Raw genomic sequence first — 21,846 nt, forward strand, 5'->3', positions numbered from 1 at the left:
TTACCTACCTACCTTGCAGTTCCTCTCTCTCTCTCCCTCTTGAAAATGGCAATTCGAAAATGTTATTTTTACCGTTGCGCGCGAATAATGCATATGCAATATCCATTCGGCACAACACTTTCATGTTACGGATCAATTAGCCAAGTGCCGATCTCTAAACGCGGTGCGTCATTATCAGTATTGATCACAACCAAAATCCATTAATATCATATTTCCTGATACGCGCAACAAGCGAGTTTGATTAAAAGATGCAGACATATGTTAGAGAAATCATAACATTCGGCTCAATTTACTTGTGCGAGATTGTGGTCAATCATATTAGGTTTCATCATAATCGGTTTGCAACATAAGATTCTCTCTCAATTAGCCAAATTTAAATAAACAAACTTGATTCATTTACATATTTCCATGTGCTCCGATTTGGTTCCGATCAAAGCTTACAAACTATACTCTAACTATACATAAAAATTGAATTAACAATCAAATATAAACTTAGTTGTTGGGAGAATCGAAGAATCACGATCAGGCCCGATGATCATTTACAATTGGAATAATATTCCATTAATATATTATCAATAAAATATACTTTTAGCAGTATTTCTATGAAAATGTTAAATAAATAATATTATATGTTTTTCGTATGCAATGTAAATAATTTCATTTTTATATATAGCGCATAAGCGACGGTAGCGAAACGTGATAATAGTTTTGCGTGTACAAAGTTGTCATTTCCTACTTAATGTTAACAGATATAAATGGAATAATGATACAATCATCTTTCTAATAGTAAACGTAACACAATGATAATATGTAACTCATATTGTGAAGGAAGTATTTGTATTCGAATATTCCTTAAAAAATGATTACATAAGATTGAATTAAAAAATTCAATTTAAAATAATGTAATTAATATCATAATCAAATTGGCTTAAATATCATATTTTATAAATTAAATTAAATGACAGTTTAAATTGCAGTAGTTTCAACCATTCTGCTGATAGCTGAAATTGAATTGATTGTAGATCAAAACGATGAAAGTTAAAAAAAAAATCAAACTTACATTTCAAGTTGCTATCTCCGGCTTCGCCCGGATAAAACTACAATTTAAAAGAGAAATAGTTGTAAAAATAGTATCAATCTATAATGAATAGTGAACACTTACCCTGGAGCTGACAGTGTTCGGAATTTTACTTTGAATTCTTTTCATTTGTGATTTAATGTTAACACGCTTCTTTATTTTAACCATCGGCGAGATTTTCACGATACAATCGCTTTTCGGATGTGGCACCTGTAATTAAATGATAATTAAACGATATTAATAGTCAATGTTAAATCAGTTCTCTGTTTTAATATTTTAAGGTCACATTTAAGATAATAACCATTACGTTTTGTTATAATGAGTTTGGGACTTACTAGATCTGATATGCGTTGTTCCTCCATCATCATTTCGCTCGCATCTATACCTTTAATTGGGAACATCATCAATTTCGTGACTATATTGATGTTTAACTTGATATTGCTGCAATCCGGTATGATGATCTTGTGTACGGTTCTAAATAAAACTTATGTATTGAATATTATGTAACTGCATTTTAAGCTGGTGCAATAAAACCTGGGCAGAAAGCACGGGGCAGTGTATATTTCTCTGGTGTTGTGATCGACGACCAAACCCTCGATAATGATTATAAACTCCACCAGTTCCGAAAGTACCAGGATTTCATAGCAGTTCAAATTGGGAACGACGCCACGGTACAAGATTAAATTCAGTTGGTCCTGGCTCGCATTCTGGTAAACCGGAGTCTCGGATAAAATGCTTCTACACAGATTCCAGGAAATGTATTTCCAAAGTCTTGCAGCCAATCTGCAAATTAACGAATAGGTTAATGTAGAAACGTTATAAAACATATATAGTACCCCTCGATTGGATCTGCACTTAAGTGCATAGCAGCATTAATAGCATCAGTGGGTATGATGTATGTTTGACTTGGGACTGCAGCAACTATAGTGCAACTATGCGGCCGTCCGGTGAGAACTGCAATCTCCCCGATAGTATTTCCCATTAGAACATATTCCTCGTGTTTTTCTTTAAATCTCTTATTATTTAGGAAATCCTTGATTGGCAGCGCTCCGTAGTTCTTCAAAAGCGTAAGCATTTCATCGGATGGATCATATTGCATTTTAATGAGACCTGTGAGAAGTAAAAAAAAAATAATACATTGAATATATAAATATGTTTATCTATTCACCTGCAACAAGAATATAGATTCCTTCAGCTGTATCTCCCGGACTGCAAAGCACTTCGTTCGCGTCCCAAATTTTCGTTGTTCCGTTTATGTAGAGGTAATCCATGATAGCTTCATCACCGCATAACCATGGGACCTCGTAGAAGAACGCCTTTGGACTAACGGCTGTCATCGTTTTGTAATAAGAAGCAGCTCTAAAGCGACCATCGAGAGCTTTCTTCAGCTTACCAAACTCAAAAACATCAACAACTCCTAATGTTAAACACGCATATATATAAAATAAGAAATGAAATAACAAACTCACCGTCGGTTTTCAATTGGTAAATGTTATTCCTCATGAAGACAAGAGTTGCTAGGATGGCCTGTTTCGTTTTCACATTTGTAGCTATCCACGGTCGCTCCTTGGCAATGATTCCCAGCTCCTTAGATACGGTCACCTTATCGTTCTCCAGTTGACTGCGAATTCCCTCTTGGATTTTGAAGTTGTTCACGATTTTCGGAATCAATTCAGTCGCCTCCTCGTAACCAATCACCAAAGCCTGCAGCCAGAATGAGACTAATTATATTTCAATGACAGCAGCGTCCATCAATTTACTTTTCCAATTGTAAACGCGTATGTCAGTCTATTATCTATCAAATTGTCGCAATGCGACAGCATTTTCAGGTAGAACTTTTCGCTGACGAGTTTTGAGAGCCTCAAGATGCGGAATATCCTCAAAATTGCAAACGATTCCAGCACGTAATTATAACGAATCGCATTAGACAAGTAAATCAAATTGGTTATTATGATGTCGATCGTTGCGAGGATGAGCATCATAAAGTCGAGACGATTCCAAATCAACCTAGAATCATTCATGAGAGGAATTTTAACTAATTAGTGTGGATTGTGTTACCTGAAAAAGAGTTTGACACCTTGCGAGAGGCTGTAGTTGGAGTACCCCACAATCTTGATGAAAAAATCCACCAAATATATGGTAAAGAAGATAGTGTTCACGATGACCATAATATCAAAATCCGGAATATGGTAGTATAGTAATAACATTTCGACGACTGCGGAAACGATATTCAAAAGTATGATGGCGTACAACGTGAACTCGTAGTTTCTGCTGATGGCAATGGTGTAAAACGTCCGCTTAATCCTGTTCTGCGGAGCGGTGCCCAAATCTCGAAACTTGAATGACATCAGGTATTTTTTCAACTTCAAAATGACTTGCTGCAATTTAAAGATATCATTGACTGAAACTATTTCCAGGGTGTATCTTCCTACGGTATCTTTGAATAATCTCATTATATCATCTAGATGGATGATTAGTTCTTTAGAATCAACCGCTTTTTCAACGTATTCTAAAAGAGCCCTCAACTCATGTTGATCCAAAATGCCTACTTCGTATTGCTTTACGTAAGAAACACGCTCCGTTTTCAGAACTCTTCTCCTCACTTCACTGAAAACTTGACAATAATTAATAGTTTTTTTTAGATAATCGCGCAACTCACTTCATCATTTCCAAGTAGTCCTTTTTAGTCGGGTCGACTGGAACGTTCTTCACGCACGTCGGGCAATAAGTTGTACGAAATCCCCACAAATCAGTGTCTTCTACTAGCCCGTGGACGGTCTCGACTTTGAACGGATTGAAGAGTTTTGTGGCTTCGTGTATCAAGGGCCAATTGGAATCCGAATAAAACCTGTTCATCTTCAAGGCGCTGATTAACCTGAGTCGCCTCTCATTTATGAATTTGAAGCAGTTGTTGATATTGTTCTTCCTCGCTTCGGAGAAAAGTATCAGTCCGAATTTTTGCAGGATGAACTTCAAGGTGGTGCCGTTTATCAGGTAGAGCAGCACTAAGTAGACCAAAGTGAAGCACAGTATCTCCGATCCAACGTCGTCGATGATGGAATGATGGGTCAGGGCGATGGTCGTGATTATCTGCAGCGGACCTTTCTTCGCTGCCCAAAAGATTGCCAATAAACCGGTAAAATCCAATCCGTACCCAATGCGACTCAGGATTGGCGAGAGCAGAAGCAATGTTAAGAATCGAATGACACTGCCGATTATGTAAACGCCGAGGGCCAATGGGAACTGGAAGTCTTTAAAGAAGTCCAACAATCGAACCATCACGCAAGCTGAGAGGACTACGGTAGAGAATAATTCCGCATTGTAGTAACAAATGTTGAGGAACCTCTGTATCTCCACGTCCACATCGAGCGAGAGGCTCGGCCTTTCCAGGCTCAAACAGAATATGTTTATGAAGCAACCTATGGTTCCGCTGCAGTAAAAGATGTGTTCACACAAGAAATAAACCATGTAGCTGCTCGCAACCAGAGCAACCACGGCGTTCATAAAGTCATTGTAGAGCAGCCTGAACAGTACTGCAGTAGTCTTCCCGAGGATGTAACCCACCACCGTGGACACTATTATGTATCTCAAATAGAAACAAACTACCTGGTACCATTTAGTTATGATCCCTGCGTAACCACCAACGCACAAATCGAACGTCATCAGACATAACGCAGTGCCGAACGTCGACTCGCCGTCCATCAAGACCTCTAGATTCTTCACCCTCTCCAGTTCCAAAATAAGATCCGGAATATCGATGGGCGCCAGAATACTTCCAGCGATTATCACGTTTATTAGGCTCGCCTCGTGCAGTGTTAGGATCATCAGGAAGAAGCCAAAGATCAGTATGAACATGAACAGGCCGACGGTGGACACCAGCAATATCTGTGAGAGCGATTTCATGAATATGAACGTGTCCACAGTGTACAACATCTTCAACATCAGAATCGGCTGCAGCACAACCAGAACGTCGTAAGGAGCCCAGAATCGCTCAGCCATCCTATGGAGTAACGGCATGTAGGTGATAATAATTCCCAATCCTCCACCGACCAACATCGCAACCAGTTCATGAGGTATGTACAAGTTGCTGAGCACCGAAGTCAGGATAATAGCCAATAGCACCGGGATCACGCATATCGCTATATCCGAATGTAGTTCGTGGCTATTCTCGTATATTTCGAAACCTTCCAAACTATAATTCATTGTCCAATTATAAAACAAACTCACTTTAACATTATTTATTATCTCCCTTAGCAACATCAACTTTTCAATTATTTTTAAATAACATTAGTTTCCTTGATTCTATTAACTAAATAAAGTAAAATAAAACACAATATTAATTTTATTTCATCACCATTGGCAACATCAGCTTCGTAATTGTTTTCTTTTAATAATAATAATACCATGATTTGATCATTTACTAAAAGAACTTAAAATGAACAACCTCAGATTTTAAGCAAATTACGTTTCAAGTGCAGCCCTCGCCTGCTCCAAGATTCGCTCCTTCCAAACGCTATACTCCTCAATTTTCTCACATTTCTTTGGAGATTTTGAAACCTTATTCTCTTTAAATTTAAAAATAAACAAATAAGCTTACGCAAACATAAATCTACAGGACATACCATCATTTTTAGCAAATTCCTCCAAATAAGTGTGAAACTCATTGGCGCCCTTCCTCTTCTTTCCGCCGATATTTGCTGTGAACCCTACTTTCTCTACGAACTTCGCAAACTCCGATTCCAGCTCCTTCCATTGCGATAGCTTCAATCTGCTTATCGAGACAAGCTGGGATTTTTGAATTTTAAAACTTTTCAATCTAAAATTGCATTTCAAAATCAATCGCAGATCTTAAGGTAAATCTATTACACATTTTACTTGCACGCTGTGAATACTGAAACAGCTACATACTGGGGATGATCCAAGTCACTTTGGATTCCCTGATTCTTGTACTTTTCATAAATCTTTTCTGCCAATTCCTTGACAACAGTGCAACTGAACTGCACACAGACTTCTCCAATGGTAAGAGGTTTATCCAATTCAAGCACCTTCTCTACCATGTGCAGCTTATTTTGGTAGGCTGTCTTCTTTAAACCGGATAATTTAATTGCTGTTTCCTATAATCAATGTACATTATAATGATTGTAAATCAAGTATATGTTATGTACCTTATCAAAGCCAATTCCAAGTAATGATGCAGCTAGATCCAAGCAAAAAACAGCCTTTGCAGAATCATTCAGATTTTGGATACCTCCTTTATTTTGATACATACGTAGAAATTCCTCAGCCTTCCTTAAATATGTTACAAAAATAATAATGGGCTTTTGTCCACAGTATTTATTCCCAAAATATAAAACATTACATTTCTTTCAATACATTGGTTTAATAAAAATAAAACTAATTATTTCTTATTATCCCTTGATAATTGATACTTGAGAATCTAAACAGTTATCTTACTTAATTATGGGAATCTCATCTTGAAGGCCCAGACGTTCGCTAACATTCGTAAGTATTTTGTTATCCGTTGAAGACATTCTTGTGATATTTGAGCTATTTTCTTTGAGTTTCATCAATCTTATTTTGTTGGTTACGTTTTTGAATTTTCGGTTAACATATACGTTACTTATGCAACAATATGATCATCACATGAAAGCCTGGAAGTATAATAGTCAGGAATTTAAAAACTCCATAGGCGTCCGAAGCTGTTGTCGAGGAGGGCCATTTTCGATCAATGACTTTTCAAAATACAGTGAATCACCGATTATCCGTAGTAATTAGGGAACGTTACAGCACGGATAATTCAAAAACACGTATAATACAAACATCGCTTTTACATCCAATCTACGTTTTACTGTATAATGAATAGACTCTATACCAGCGTTTCTCAATCTATTTGGTAATCGAGCCAACATTTTTATTTGTAATTTAATTAAATCTGATTCGATATAATGCGGATTAGTTGAATTCTAAGAGAAGTTATATATGTTAATGTGACTTCGTATAGAGCTATTAATTTAGAAAAGCATCCTAAGCACTAAACGAGGTCATAATGTATGTTAAAACGGGGTATATAAAAAAAAATTCTAAAAAATAGCAATTTTGGAGGAGCTGGGATTTGAACCCAGGACTTTCAGCATGCGAAGCAGACACTCTACCACTGAGTTACACCCCCGATGCAAAAAATAATGAAAAAATTGTCTTTACCTTTTTTAACAGACAATAATTATACAATGGAACCATGGAATTTAATGATTTTTACTCGTAAATGCTCGTAAAGTGAAACAAATTTTCCAATATAACTTAATAATAACTTGGTCTTGCTTTTTAATGATTTTGCTTTTCTTATCTATGGTTATTTAAACTCGTTAAGCGAGGTTCCACTGCATCTTAACTGTATTATTATAGAATAATGGTTGGTCAAAAAATACACATAATATGTCAGAACACATGTTTGGAAAATGTTGTAGCAGGCGAACATTCCGAAACTTCTCTTCTCCTCGTCACTGAATTTGTTTTACTCGTTAAGCTAAATGCTTATTAAGCGAGGTTCTACCGTGGTTTAAAATCACCAAATAGAAAGAAACTCTTCTTTACAAATACTAATATTTATTTTTTTTAGAAACAAGGACGCAATAATAAAATTGATTATTTCTGAACTTACGTACTTCATTGTCAATTAACTAATAAACATATTTAATTAGTTCACAACGTATTTACTATTTCTCCCAACACCTTCGATGATCTTTCCGGCATGTCAGTAGAGCTTGCAGAACCTAAAAAGCGTGGATAGTTTTTCAGAAAAACATAAACAATGTTTTCGATGGTATTGAATAGTTAATAGTGAAATACTTATGAAAGTACCTTTGTAAACGTAGCTTCTTGATGTTGTCGAGGCAAACTGGAAATTAAATGTTTTGTTAAGAATGCGATGAATGATAAATCATAGGATATACATACTCGTGATTTTCCTTTTCGTTTCATATTCCACGAATGGCGTCTACTCCTGCTATCGGATTTGCCTATTTCCAGCAGATGCTTTTTATCACTTTTTACCATCTTAATCAGAAATATTACAATGTTTAGTGAAAGGAAACTGAACGATAATGTAATATTTACCAGCTCTGATAGGATTTGTATTTTTTCCATAGTTTCATATTGATCCGCGTCTTTTACAGGAATTATAATCAACTTTGTGCAGAATTGGACATGCATCATAGTGGAGGCTGAAGGAAGGAGCATTTTTTGAACTGATCTATAAGTTGCGATGAGAATGAACGAAATAAGTTTTCTATTGCAAAAATACCTTGGCACGTAGCATGGAGCGGTGTAGATTTCTCTTGTATTGTTATCGACGATAAGGCCTTGAATTAAAATGACGTCTTCGACGAGTTCACTAAGAACGACCATCCTGTAGCAACTTAGATCTGGCACAAAAGATCGGTTCAAGATGACGTTCAGTTTGCTTTCACTGTAAGAAACGTACATCGGCGTATCTTGCATCACTCTCCTCGCCAAAATGAACGTTATGTACTTCCATAAACGTGCAGCCAATCTGATAGATGGATGATGTTGATATAAGTTAAATTAATGGAAGTTAGATTTAATAGTACCCATTGACCGGATCGCAGGAGATGTCGATGGCTTCATTCATGACCTTCGCAGGAATGATAAAGGCTTGACTCGGAGCATCGGCGATGATGGTCGAACTGTAAGGTCTGTTAGTTAAGACCGAGAGTTCTCCGAGGCTGTTACCCATCATGAGATATTCGTCCTGTATCTCTTTAAAGCGAGTGTTTTTCAGGAAATCCTTGATCGGTAGAAGACCGTAGTTATTCATCAATGCCAGATACTCATCGACAGGAACGTACTTAATCTTGAATAAACCTAAATTCGAAGAGACATTAAGTCAACGCACCGATTTGAACGAAAACAAAATTTACCAGCAACCAGTATGAAGACACCTTCCGCGGTTTCTCCTTGCTTACAAATGATATCACCGGCATCCCAAATTTTAGTTGTTACCTTATTGTACAGAAAGTGAATGATGGTGTCATCTTCGTAAATCCAAGGAACTTCAAAGAAAATACTTTTAGGCGGCATCGTAGGAAAACTCTTGATGCTCCCAATGTCTTTCAGAGTGTCGGTGATGGTCAAGTAAAGCTTCTCGTACTCGTAATTATCAACAATGCCTACAATAATAACCAAAAATCAAGTGATAATGTAGGTGTGCAATTAAAAAGATATAATAAATACCAGCGTATTTCAGTTCGTCCACGTTGGAGATCATGTGAATCAACGTAGCAGCCATTGCCTGTTTAGTTTTCACAGTGATTGCAATCCACGGCCTGTCTTTTCCTAGCATTCCTAATTCCTTTGTTAATGCCAACCTGTCGCTATCCAGCTTCAGGCGAATACTTTCGCGGATTTTTTCATTATCGGACATCTTCGGTAACACTTCCAAGACATCATCGTAACCTACAACAAGGGCCTTTCCAATGGTAAACGCATATGTGACTCTAACATCAATCGCCCTATCGCAGTACGTAATAAATTTAGGGAAAAAGTGCTCCAGCAGCTTCATTAGCTTAACAACACGTAGCACTCTCGTAAACAGGAAGAACTGCAAGTAAGCATTAGACTTAAGATCACCATAATCCTCTATAATGGGCGATACAATCACATCTATGCTGTGCAATATTAGAACCAGCAAATCAAATTTATTCCAGTGACTCCTACCCAATATAAAAAATCATTTAATACAACAAATAAACAAATAAAAAACAGTTATTACCTAGCATAATATTTACATGCAATCTTGAAACCGGAATTGGAGTACGCGATGATCATAACAATGAATTGTATGAGATAGAGCGCAAAAAAGAACGTATTGTGAAAGATCATCATGTGTTTGTTGTCCATATGATAAGCGTAGAAAGTGTATCCGACGACGAGGCTTATCATTTGAATGATGATGATTAAGAAGTAGGTAATGCGAAACGCTTGATGCAAGGTTAACTTGTATAACCATCTTTTGCATTTACTCTTTGGCAACATGTACGAATCATCAGCTTTAAATTGCAGAAGATACATTTTTATCTTTTCTAACAATCGCTGAAAAAACGATAGGTTATTAAATGCTACTATGGTCGCACAAGGTGATCTTACTTTGTCATTGAACATTCGGAACAGTTCGTCCAGTTTGATAATCATGTCTTGAGAGTCCATGGCGATTTCCACTGCTTGAAGCAAACCGCGAAGTTCGATCTTTGTCAATAATCCATTTTCGTACTGTTTGGCATAGGACACTCTTTGTGCTTTGAGCACTCTTAAGCGGACTTCCCTAAAACATTTCATTTTTTCACACTCCATGTATTAAATCAAAACTAAAATATAAGCTGCTTTCTAATAAAAAAAAAATACCTGGAAATGTCTGCGAGGTCCTTAATTGATGGTTCAACTAATATGTTTTTTGAACAGCCTGGGCAAATCATTTTTCTCTGTCCCCAAATATTTTCGTTGTCTGCTTCACTTTCCTCCGTGTCGCCTTTGAAAACATTCGTGAGTACAGTTGTACTTTGTATCAATGGCCAATTTGCATCTGAGAAAAATCTAACGAGGAAGTATTATATATTAAACTAATATAAAATAGATTTACAAACCGATTCATCTTCATTATGGATATTAAACGAATTCTGCGTTCGTTGATATACGAGAAACAATTATTTATATTATTCTTCCTTGCTTCGGAAAACTCCAGCAACCCGAATCTCTTCAAGATAGCTTTTAGCGAGGTGCTATTGATGAGGGCCATCAGGAGCAAGTACATGATGGTAAAGCAGATGAACTCGTTGCCCATGTACTTTGTCAGGTTGTAATATTGGAAGGCGGAGATGTGAAGTAGCTGCATCGGTCCTTTCTTCGGGGCCCAAAAGAGAGCCAACATACTTGTAAAGTTGAAACCGTAACCTATTCTACTCAAGATTGGTGATAGCATCAAGAGAATCAACAGTCGTGCTACGTTACCGGCAACATAAGAACCTAGGGACACCGCCACTTGCAGTACGCTCACCAATCTGTAAATGCTGGTAACGATGTTCGAAGTTAACAGAATGACGAAAAACAAAGTTCCTGTGTAATATCCAATGTTGAGATAGTTCTGAATGGAATTGTCCACATCGGCGCATAGGCTTCCTCTCTCAAGAGCTATGCAGTACATTTCTATAAAGGTAGCTAGAGGTCCACTTGTGTATATAATGTCTTCGGCGAGGAAATACACGAAGAAACTGGATCCTACCATCAATGTGGCAGCGTTAAGGGCATCGTTATACAATAGTTTGAAGGCGACAGCAGCCAACTTTCCCACTAAGAACCCGATGATTATCGAGACAAATATGTACCGAATGTAATAGCAGATAACGTGGTACCACTCGGTGACGATTCCTTCGAAGCCGCCCAAGCACAAATAGAAGGTCATATAACATAAGGCGGTGCCGAAGATGCATTCACCGTTCATGAGCACCTCCAAATGCTTGATTCGGTCCAGTTCCAGTATAGCATCTGGGACCTCGATCGGTGCCAGAATTATACCGGCGCTGACGATATTAATAAACGAAAGGGTGATGAATTTACTTGGTATCAGCATAACCAGCAAGAAACCAAAAATGAATATGTAGATGAGCAGGCCCAAGGTTGAAATGAGGAGGATCTGCATGATGGACTTGGAGAACAAGTAGGTGTCGATGTTGTAGACCAGCTTCATGATTATTATCGGATGCAGTATCATCATCACGTTACGTGGCTCGATGAAGTTTTTGTTGTAGATGTAATACTCACGCACGTTGGCGATGACGCCAGCAATACAGATACCCAGCACCAATGTTATCAGCTCGTGTGGAATTCGCAGCCTGTTCAGCAGAGATGCGATGACCATGGACGCGAAGAAAAAGATGAAGAATATCGGTAGGCTCCTGCCCACCCATCGGATCTGAGATCTATCAAGTTGGTAGACGACTTGGATTTCCTTGCCCATATCATCGATTTCTCTGAAGAAGCTTATGTTATTCATGATTGATCTTTGTGAGTTGTTGTCGTTGTTGCTATGTACAATAAACACACATTTGTTTCAAATGTATGACGTTATTTAAAAAATGATAATTTTCAAAATTATTGTAAACTTAGTGTGACTGAGTCAACGGTCAATCTTCACATATGATTTGATCAATGTGAGCTTTGTACTATTCGAATATTGTTTTTTTTTGTGATTAATAATATACGCGTTACATAAGACAGAACACGATGGATGATCCAAATGACTACATTGAAAATGTGAATACTATATCATCGTTATACAGGATTACTGTGGTGAATAACTGGAAGGATGTACCGGCGGTGGGGTTGATGGCCCTTGGAACTTATGTAATAATATCTATATATTTAAGTAAACTCGCCACGAAGTTTCGATTGCCAATCACTTACAAGTTTATTCTTCTGCTGGTATCCATATTCGTGACCTCTTGCATTTATTTTACCAAAATTGCTTCGTTTAATTTTCTTCTTGCGATCAATCCACGCGTCGTGTTCGCCCTCGTCCATCCCCTTTACATCTTGAAAATCGGATACGGCTTGGATGTCCACCTGATCAGTCGTGTCGTGCCGCAGGTTCTCCTCTTGAGCACCGTTGGCCTAGGTATCTTCAGCATGTTCATCGGTGCAACGCACATCTCCCTCGGCGACGTGCCCCACATGATTATCTTCATCCCTGTATTTGGCTTTGCTTTGGGATCTATCGACAATTTGGAAACTATAAACGAGCTGAAGGAGTTCGAGAACCTCAGATATATATTGGTGACGCTGGAGACGGAGTGTGTGATGGGAAACGCGATGTGTCTGATGCTCCTGCAAATCTTTTTCGGTGTCATGGAGGGATCCATCGTGGAATGGTATCACGTGATTTGCGTGTTCCTGCGTTACTGCATCGGCGGCATCCTCTTCGGCATCCTCGTGGCGAGAAAAGTTCGCATGGTCCTTGTGAAACTATTTGACGAAATGCAGCTGTCCTTCCTGGCCATCTTGTTACTCACGTACTTCACCTACTTCGTTTGCGAGTACGTGCTTTACCTTTCCGGTCCACTAGCTACGTTCATAGTTTCCGTGATCATTTCCGTCGAGCGGACCCGTCTCACCAACGAGGTGGAGTCCAAACTGAACCTCTCTTGGGACATTCTCAATTCCATCCTGGAGTACATCTTGTACATCGGCACAAGCTCTATTATATTCGTATTCGCCATCAAGAACTTCGAGTTGGCCAGAATCTCCGAGTACTTCATGATGTACGTGGCATCCTTGATTGGACGATTCCTTTGTCTGATGATACTGATGCCGTTCCTCGTCAACATCGGGCACAGTATTAAGTACAAGTGCATCTTAGCAATCTTCTGGTTGGCTAAGAAAGGCAGCATCCAGATGCTCATGTTCTTGCTGATATTCCATCACAGTAAGAGCCATGAGATGGCGGCTAAATCTTGTCCGCACACGCTCACCTTCATCTGGCTAAGTCTCCTTATCAACGGATGTTCCACCAAAATCTTTCTTCGAACATTCGGCCTGACCGCTATCAACAGGATGAAGAAGACCAACATGAATAATTGCATCAAATTCATCGAAGCCAAAAAGAAGAATTTCATTGCCATGATGAAGACTGATCGATTTCTCTCCGATGTTAACTGGCAGATGACCGATGTTCTAACTACGATGGATCATCCTTACGAGATGGAGTACGATGAAGATGATGATGACGATTATCTTTGGGGCACCAGGCAATCCTTCTGCGCCGACTGTCGCAAGGAGGTGGTCATCGAGCCGACCAGGAAAGAAGTTATCCATCTGAAAGAGTAATTATTTCGTGAGAGGAATTATATTTACATTACATTAAACTATATATTTCAGTGAAGCCAAAATCAAGGTTTTGAAAACGCTCAAGATTTCATTCATAAGACAGCACGAAAAAGGTTTGCTGTCGACGGATGGAATGAGACCGCTTCTTCTGGCAACAGAAATCGCAATGGATGCGCATAACTTGCAAGTGAATATAACTCCGTTATTGAATCTATTCACAAATAAGGTTAGTGTAGTAACTATAACTATATTCATGTATTTACGATTATTTAGTAAGTACAAATACATTGCCCAATTGAAAATATTATTGATCATTACTAATTGCAAAGATTAGGATAACTGCGTATTTTTTTTAGGCATGGTATGAATACGTGAAAGAATTTCTGTTGCGACTCGAGAAGCATGGATTCACTAAATGCAAAAAACCAAGAAACATGTTCAGGAAGATTTGCTACAAAATTTGCATGAATAGACTTTACGAAATTGTGATTTACTTGTACATCATCGCTACAGTTGTTATTTATTCGCTGCAGCTGAAAGGCGAAATTGACGACAGTTTACCGACGAAAATCGAGACGCTGATTTTCTTTATTGATTTCATATTGAAAGTTATGGCTTTTTCGCATATTTACATCAAGGAAGGCGTGAAACTTTATTTCCAGTGAGATAATTTTCTGGAAATGTGTGCACTGAATGAGCTTTGTTTGTTTGTTTGTTTGTTTTAGGAGACATTGGAACAAAATAGACTTTTTCATTTTGGTAACAGATATGTTGAGCGTTTTATTGGATGAGCTGAGCAGGTTCAAAATTATCGATCCAAGATCTTTGGAGCTGAGTTTCATCGAGTCGTTCCTATTGTATTTAGATCTGATGAGGACTTTGCGTTTACTGAAGCTTGTCGTGATTTTGTACGAGTATCGAAAGAATTTCATTCAAATTTGCGAAAATTTGCAAACTGCACGAATGTGTTACGCTTTGGATATTGGTCAGGTAATTGAATGCTCTTTCATCGTAACACAATTTGTGTTTATTGTGGTTTTGAAGGCGGTGATAACTTCCTGCGAGGAAGTGTTAAAATCTATATCGCAGATAACGGGACATTCGGAAATTCGTAAAGACATTGAGATTAAGATGAAGAGCGATAAGCGTTTACTGCTGTACGAGATCATCAACATCCATAAGAGTATGCCTTGGGTTCCTGTCACGGTAAAAAGTAAAAAAGCAATGCGGATTGCTTTGAACGCTATGAAGCAAGATATGCTGGATTTGAAATCTTCAGGTGAAATATTCGAATTATTTGCTTGCGGTCTATTCAAATCTTGTTTGTTTAGGTATGATCGATGATTCGGATTTCAACAAGTTGAAGCAAAGCTACGAGATGGCGATGAAGACGGTAGTTCGATTGAAGAGTGTCCCGATGAAGCGCATCGAAGAGATTTACTACGAAGTTCCATGGTTGTGGCATTCGCATGATTTGGCGATTTTCATGTTCATAAACTCTACGCTGACCACATTCGAGGCTGGAGACATAATAATACAAGAAAACGAATCCACAGACATGATTTATGTGATAATAGAAGGTTGAGTTGTTCAAATAGTTGATAATTACAAGAACAAAGTAATATGTAATTTCAGGTTTCGCCAGATTGAAATATAGTCCGAAGAACCAAATGGTGCGCGGCTACGGGGCTCTACCGATCAAAGATTATATCCAAACCCAATACTTGCTCAATTCGAAAGATGAGATTTTGATACCTGGCAATTCCGTTGGTGAATTGGCAACCCTGACCAACAGACCAAGCAACTGCGAAGTCGTCTGCGAGACTGCAGTTAAGGCCTTTATGATACCTTCTTCAACTTTGCACGATGCCATTTCCTACCATGGCAACACCAAAAACAGTCTCTTCAACGATCTCTGGATGTTTGTAAGCATCCACCTGTCGGTCTCTCTTCTCTGGGAAACACAAATCTACAAGAACTTCAGCAAAGAAGACATATACAACGTCGTCATGCGCGCCTTCATTCCTGACCTTTCTAAGCGCAAATCGTTTATCGGGTCCGATAGGATTAAAGATATCCTTTTGATTGAGGGTGTCGTTGAGGATATCAAAACAAACAACATCTATTACGCTCCTTGTTTCCTACCCAGGTGATCAATATTATTCAAAAAGATTTATTAACCAACTGACAAATCCTAGATCGGCGCAAAAGTTGATTTTGAAAAAAGATTCCGAGCGGAACATCGAAACCAAATTAGTGATAATTCCCGTAAAATCCACTTACATCGACAGCATTATGTCTTATAGAGAAGCTTCGGAGACGGTAAGTTAATTTGTCTTAAAATGATCATTCTATAATTAAGCATTCTATTTTTAGTATGTCGATACGGAGATTATTAAGAAGAGCACACGAAACGAAGGTGATTCCCGACAAATTCAACCTGGAATTCTGAAAAGCATTCTTAAACAGAAGGTTAAGTAGCTTTTTTTTTTTTAATATATTTTCTTGTTTTAATTCGTTTGTCAATTTGTTTATTAATAAATATTTACTTAGCAGTTTAATGACTTAATATATAAAATTGAAACTGCAACCATCTATATAAAAACTTTCCAACTTTAGTATCGGATTTTATGATACATGCAACTATATCCACAACCGCCCCCAAATCATTTGATTTGGTACAATATCGTATGTTTTAGATTGTAATGATAAAGAGGATGCAAATGATATTCTCTTAAATGAAGATGAGAATTTTTCTCTAACCTAATGGACGGATGAACGGATATAATAAGTAGACGTTAAACTTAGGTTTATTATATTTGAGGATGACATATGGAATTCAATTGTACGTTTGGTTGCATAACACGTTTGTCTTCGAAATCACTTATATAAACATATACAGTGGAACCTCGCTTAACGAGTTTAACGTGTTCCAAAATTTCCGGATTTTTACTCATATAGTGAAATACTCGTTTAGTGAAACTCGTTTTCCCATATAAACTAAATAATGCGTCCCATGCCGGAAAAAAAGTCTCGATTTTTCATGATTTTGCTTTTCATATCTCTGGTTATTTTTATTCTTTGGCTTTTTATTCGGATACATACATGAATAAAGTTGGTTCCACTGTATATTCATTCGGTAGAAAGAAATTAATAGATGGTTAGAAATGAATAGTATATATTTGATGTGGAAAACTATAAAAAACTTAGAAATCATTGTTGTCATTGTTATGTCACATTTTATTATCTTACTTTATGAACATAATATAATTGAAAATTGTCTATTCATAATAATAAAAAATAATTATACACAAATAGTACGTAAAGTTGGCACTAAATGTACCAAATTCGCATTGCGCATCCATTTGACGATGACATTTACGTTATATATCATTCAGAGTGTGGAAGCAGCATTATAAATACAAATACTACTACAAATATATTCATAATACAAATAAACTAATGCAACATATAATTGTCTTATCCAATATTCATACACAACTACATAATTGTTTCTTAAAATTACAATGAATTGCATACGATTTGATAATTGTGGCGCTGTGAAGACGGCCAAAAGCAATTAACGAAAATAGATAAATTGCCCGGTGCACCATATGCGTATTCAAATGCGATCGATTTAAATAAATCGCGAATTGAAATTGAATTTATTCGCATATAACTTATTCAAACGCACGTATTTGCATTTAGTCATCGACGCGACTCAATCAGAAACACAAATTGTCTTATATATATATAATATAGTACTTCAAATCGACCCATAAATAAACGCAGCTATTTATATACCATCATCTTTCATTGCCAATTATGTAAATCGATAAGAAACGTTTTATTTATAATTTAATGGATTAAATGCAATTATTTTATGCAATTCTTGTTGAAAGTAATCTTTTCGATTTATAAAATTTCTTAAGTTGAACATTGGACATATCAGAACATCTACGTTTTGATGGAAATGAAAAAGTAAAAAAGTAGATTGTTTGTTGAAAGAAGATGTTGAAAACGTACTGTCCTCAATTATGTTGTTGATGATATTCATATTCAGCTACGCAAGCAATTCGAACTGATACTAAATTATTTCTTGCAATGTTTATAAATCAGATTTCTTTCTCAACTATTTTCTCTATATTACAACAACGAACACTATACATTCTTTACTCCTTACTATTTGTACTTAACTTTATCTATGTATAATTAATTTTTTTATCGCTTGGGCTACAATGTATTAATTATATACTTAAACTGAATGTCTAAAGTATATGCAAAGTCGGTACTTTACTTCACTCACGTCTGCAAGTACTGCTTACATAAGTACATGGTAAGTATCGTGTAGTCTTTTTAATTTATTACAATTGAATTAAAGTAGTAAATAAAATAATAAGCACCAAATTCCATAATCTCCCTTGCATCTTATTTTTTTCTTTGATTTGATATTTGAATTGACAACCCTTGTATTGACACAATAATTGATTAATCTTTGACAGTTCAGTTGGTAATTATACAATACTTTGAAAACACTTTGTATAGTAAAATACATATCTGTTATGTTATTTTTTTTTTTACAAAAATATATCCGTTTTTACTTAACATATAACTTTGTTAATCACAAATTATCATAATTCTTCATTCATTCGTTCATTGTTTCTTCTGCGAGTTTTAAACAAATTACATATTTTTTTAGTCTACCAGCAACCCGCATTACGCAACGTTAGTGTTTTAATTGTCATTATGTTAGTAAGTTTGAGGTTAACGTACCGTTTATTATTATTATGGCTGTCAACTTTTCGATGCTTATGAACCCTCACTGCAGTGTATTTTTTGATCTGAGTTTTGAACTCATCACCTAATTATTTCTACTTGATAAACTATGAACGAGTTCTCCCAAAAAACGGAAAAGCGCAAACAAATTTTGGAGATACGTGGTAAGTAGTACACAAAATGTATATGCAAAATGTATAGAAGTTATTACTTATCTATTTTTTTTAATAAAATCAACTTAAGTTGGTACACACGCCAATTGACAGTATACAAGCAAGTGACAAGCAGCGGGGCCAAAGTAAATATTATTTTTCGAGGACAGTTGGTACGATTCATCTACAAAACATAGGAGAGAAGAAGATATTTCGGATGAAATCGGAATCAATCTGAACCTTTCAAATTTGTATTTTGCGAAAAACAAAATTTGATGGTAGTGTTTTTTCAAATTTGTAATTGACAATTGAAAAAAAACTTTCATTAAATATTTCGACCAATTTCGACATACGAAGTTAAATATTTACATCAATTTTCGACTTTGAGAAGATTGCAGACGAACAGTAGCAGCAAGTAAGCAAGTAATATACATTATACATATATACAAGGTACACTGGATCATACTGCACATACAATTTTCTGTATCTATTTAAGTTGTATAAATAATATATTAAAACATAAAACAGAAGTTGTCAACGAGGGAGATATGCTGCAGCAACAAATATTATTATATGCAAGAAAGCATAAATAAAGTTGTTGAGTATCGCTGAGAATTCGAATAATCTCTATTTTTTGCGTCGAAAGGACTGATGAGTTGCAGTTGCATCAAGAGAATAAATAACAGCCTTTTGTATTGTGTTTTATTGTGTAATATTTTTACAGTTGGCAATGGTCATCTGACCTTTTTTTGAGTAGGGATTTGAAAAAAATAACAAGCGGCTTTGGTATCCCTGGTGACAAGTAGTAGAAGATGGTGTGAAAAAGTGTGAAAAGTTGATAAAGTTGAAAGGAACGCACCGAAGCGGTTGTATTGGTGGAAACGTGCGAGGGGCGGGGCCTAGCTTAATCAGCCAGCATCTTTCCTACTGGCTCTCATCTCCCTTCACTTAGATGCCCGAAAGCGAATCACAGCATCCGTTCCTCTTACTCTCTTCCAATCCCAGAACAAGTCATGCGCGTTGACGCGCACACCCCACGTACCGTGCCAACGAACCCGAAAGATCGCCGAAAGGCATTGATTCGAATTGATCCGAAGGATGCATAAAATGGAAACCACACATGATTCACATCATTTCGAGAGGCGAATGCTAAACGCGAACGTATCCGATCCATTCGACGGCGAAGATCAAAAACGAAAAACCACAATCTATTGTTTAATGACAAATGTTGTGTTTTCCATTTGTCTTTTCGACTCTATTTATTTTAATCTTTTTGTCGGGGACAGACGGATGAGTCAAAGCCGAATTCTCGAAATTGATCGATCGTGTTTAACGCTTCGAATGCGTATCTAAATTTAGTGTGAATATAATTCCTTCGTTGGGGTTGGTCTCATATATCCGATGCCTTTTTTTTTCGTTTTCTCTCTTTCTCTAAGAGGATGAGCGTCGAGGATGCCTAATAGGATGTTGGGCTGCGTCTGGGTTTCACCGCTTACTTTTAGGGATTCACCTCCGTTATGTGATATACTCGCAGCTTAATCATTCCGGATGTTACAAGTATTCATCCTAGTTCACCATCGGAAACACTTCAAGTTTTTCATATTAAAAAAAAAACGCTGAGAAGAAAAGGCGAGGAAATGATGTAGATATTTAAATAGCTGAATAAGAGCGTTTAGAAAATAATAGCAAATTTAGAATATCTCCAATTATTTGTATCAGATCTTTATTGAAATCATATAAAGACTAAAATATGTCAATTGCTAATATAAAATAATCAATGTTATAGTAAAAATCTTAATTGAATAAAATAAATTATGTTTAAAAATGAGTCTAAATAGCATACATGCATTTCGATTTTGAGAAACGAAACGGGAATTACAATTAAGCAATTGACACAATAATATCGAACCGTATCAATTAAATTAAATTTAATATTGAAACGACAATTACAGTGCGGTTTTTCACGCGAAATACGATCGATATTAAGTCATTAAAATGCTCTCCACTCTTCCGTTCGGCTTTCCCATGTGGAAAAGTGCGCAATTATACGAGGTGCGAGATGAGAGTGCAACACAACGAATCATGATTACATGTATATATGTTTATTTGTTTGTTTGTTTGTTTTTTTTTTCACATCTGTTTTGTTTAAATGTAATTTGAATATAATTTTAGCGGTGAGCGTATCGCAAGATCAAACAATACAAATACCTTACCATAAAGGTGTTGAGGAGATGGAATGCATCATCACGCACTCCACGGCGACCGCCGCACCGCGCCATGCCACGTGCTTTATTGCCTCGAAATAAAAGGACAAAAGCAAATAAACATCGTACATTTAATTAATAAGAAGAATAAGAAGAAAGAGGAGGAGACGTCGAAGAATAAACATAGAGAAAAACAATTATAAAATAAGTTTTTATTTATTCTGTTCCTAAGCGACTCTGGTTAATCAGTTGACAGTTTGTATGAACATGTAAAGAGTACGTTGCCTGGCGTCTGTCATGTAATTGATATTTGACATTTTAAGAAAATTAATTAATGCTTTTAAGAAATTTACTTTAGAAGAACAAACAACATGCATTAACTATTGGTTAAAAAATGTTAAAAGCACCTCGGATCACTTCAGTTATGTTATTGACGTTTCATAATTTAAAAAAAAAATCATTGCAATTTAACCCTTTGCCGTCTATTCAGGGATACCAAAGCCACTTGTTATTTTTTTCAAATCCATGCTCAAAAAAAGGTCAGATGACCATTGCCAACTGTAAAAATATTACAACACACATATATATTTGTATATATGTATATATAAAATAAATACAAAATATATTCAGAATTAACAATAAACAAAGTTTATTACACAATACAATACACAATACAAAAGGCTGTTATTTATTCTCTTGATGCAACTGCAACTCATCAGTCCTTTCGACGCAAAAAATAGAGATT

At 36.5% G+C, this 21,846-nt stretch overlaps 5 protein-coding genes and 1 non-coding gene across 8 annotated transcripts in view; 1 reads left to right on the forward strand and 5 right to left on the reverse strand.

Moving 5' to 3' along the window:
- LOC108558966 (sodium/hydrogen exchanger 10-like) overlaps positions 1–21,090 on the forward strand; it is a 30,507-nt gene extending 9,417 nt beyond the window's left edge. The window contains exons 1-10 of one of the 3 annotated variants that reach the window (XM_017916068.1): positions 12,253–13,965; positions 14,021–14,195; positions 14,326–14,630; positions 14,695–14,959; positions 15,014–15,248; positions 15,301–15,549; positions 15,605–16,118; positions 16,168–16,291; positions 16,346–16,441; positions 21,070–21,090. In XM_017916068.1, coding sequence (XP_017771557.1) covers positions 12,371–13,965; positions 14,021–14,195; positions 14,326–14,630; positions 14,695–14,959; positions 15,014–15,248; positions 15,301–15,549; positions 15,605–16,118; positions 16,168–16,291; positions 16,346–16,441; positions 21,070–21,075 — 3,564 coding nt within the window. In that variant the 5' untranslated portion in view covers positions 12,253–12,370 and the 3' untranslated portion in view covers positions 21,076–21,090. Of the gene's footprint in view, positions 1–12,252; positions 13,966–14,020; positions 14,196–14,325; positions 14,631–14,694; positions 14,960–15,013; positions 15,249–15,300; positions 15,550–15,604; positions 16,119–16,167; positions 16,292–16,345; positions 16,501–21,069 lie in introns of those variants that run through there. The other 2 variants (XM_017916069.1, XM_017916067.1) reach the window with 2 other exon arrangements.
- LOC108558968 (sodium/hydrogen exchanger 11-like) lies at positions 926–3,425 on the reverse strand. Its single transcript, XM_017916073.1, has 7 exons — positions 2,247–3,425; positions 1,915–2,188; positions 1,613–1,861; positions 1,414–1,552; positions 1,163–1,288; positions 1,061–1,097; positions 926–1,001 (listed from the first exon to the last, which is right to left on the reverse strand). The coding sequence occupies exons 1-7, from the start codon at positions 2,413–2,415 to the stop codon at positions 967–969; spliced, it is 1,029 nt and encodes a 342-aa protein (XP_017771562.1). The 5' UTR covers positions 2,416–3,425; the 3' UTR covers positions 926–966.
- On the reverse strand, positions 2,468–5,281 carry LOC108558961 (sodium/hydrogen exchanger 10-like). Its single transcript, XM_017916064.1, has 6 exons — positions 3,738–5,281; positions 3,511–3,685; positions 3,137–3,456; positions 2,839–3,085; positions 2,548–2,782; positions 2,468–2,475 (listed from the first exon to the last, which is right to left on the reverse strand). The coding sequence occupies exons 1-6, from the start codon at positions 5,279–5,281 to the stop codon at positions 2,468–2,470; spliced, it is 2,529 nt and encodes an 842-aa protein (XP_017771553.1).
- On the reverse strand, positions 5,380–7,412 carry LOC108558969 (origin recognition complex subunit 6). Its single transcript, XM_017916074.1, has 5 exons — positions 6,533–7,412; positions 6,244–6,367; positions 5,954–6,192; positions 5,701–5,894; positions 5,380–5,643 (listed from the first exon to the last, which is right to left on the reverse strand). Exons 1-5 carry the CDS (start codon positions 6,643–6,645, stop codon positions 5,540–5,542), a joined length of 774 nt encoding a protein of 257 aa, XP_017771563.1. The 5' UTR covers positions 6,646–7,412; the 3' UTR covers positions 5,380–5,539.
- On the reverse strand, positions 7,176–7,247 carry Trnaa-cgc. The gene has a single exon. It is a non-coding gene; the product is annotated as a tRNA-Ala (tRNA).
- On the reverse strand, positions 7,455–12,150 carry LOC108558962 (sodium/hydrogen exchanger 10-like). Its single transcript, XM_017916065.1, is given in 9 exon segments — positions 7,455–7,848; positions 7,937–8,327; positions 8,379–8,627; positions 8,686–8,959; positions 8,962–9,264; positions 9,329–9,816; positions 9,867–10,415; positions 10,496–10,684; positions 10,735–12,150. Coding segments are annotated over 9 exon segments (3,906 nt in total). The 5' UTR covers positions 12,141–12,150; the 3' UTR covers positions 7,455–7,791.
- Positions 21,091–21,846: the final 756 nt, after the last annotated feature.

The sequence above is a fragment of the Nicrophorus vespilloides genome, unplaced genomic scaffold (genome assembly GCF_001412225.1).
Source record: "Nicrophorus vespilloides isolate i.1.1-1 unplaced genomic scaffold, Nicve_v1.0, whole genome shotgun sequence".
Classification (NCBI taxonomy): domain Eukaryota; kingdom Metazoa; phylum Arthropoda; class Insecta; order Coleoptera; family Silphidae; genus Nicrophorus; species Nicrophorus vespilloides.

What these genes read in the sequence shown, in the direction of transcription:
- LOC108558968 (XM_017916073.1), bottom strand. Translation starts at nt 2,415, where the DNA reads ATGACAGCCGTTAGTCCAAAGGCGTTCTTCTACGAGGTCCCATGGTTA. An exon ending in AATCTATATTCTTGTTGCAG is followed by an intron (nt 2,189 to 2,246) that starts GTGAATAGATAA and finishes TACTTCTCACAG; the next exon opens with GTCTCATTAAAATGCAATAT. An exon ending in CGAACACTGTCAGCTCCAGG is followed by an intron (nt 1,098 to 1,162) that starts GTAAGTGTTCAC and finishes TTTAAATTGTAG; the next exon opens with TTTTATCCGGGCGAAGCCGG.
- LOC108558961 (XM_017916064.1), bottom strand. Translation starts at nt 5,281, where the DNA reads ATGAATTATAGTTTGGAAGGTTTCGAAATATACGAGAATAGCCACGAA. An exon ending in GGTGTCAAACTCTTTTTCAG is followed by an intron (nt 3,086 to 3,136) that starts GTAACACAATCC and finishes GAATGATTCTAG; the next exon opens with GTTGATTTGGAATCGTCTCG. An exon ending in ACGCGTTTACAATTGGAAAA is followed by an intron (nt 2,783 to 2,838) that starts GTAAATTGATGG and finishes TTCTGGCTGCAG; the next exon opens with GCTTTGGTGATTGGTTACGA.
- LOC108558969 (XM_017916074.1), bottom strand. Translation starts at nt 6,645, where the DNA reads ATGAAACTCAAAGAAAATAGCTCAAATATCACAAGAATGTCTTCAACG. An exon ending in TTGGAATTGGCTTTGATAAG is followed by an intron (nt 6,193 to 6,243) that starts GTACATAACATA and finishes CATTGATTATAG; the next exon opens with GAAACAGCAATTAAATTATC. An exon ending in GGAATTTGCTAAAAATGATG is followed by an intron (nt 5,644 to 5,700) that starts GTATGTCCTGTA and finishes TTAAATTTAAAG; the next exon opens with AGAATAAGGTTTCAAAATCT.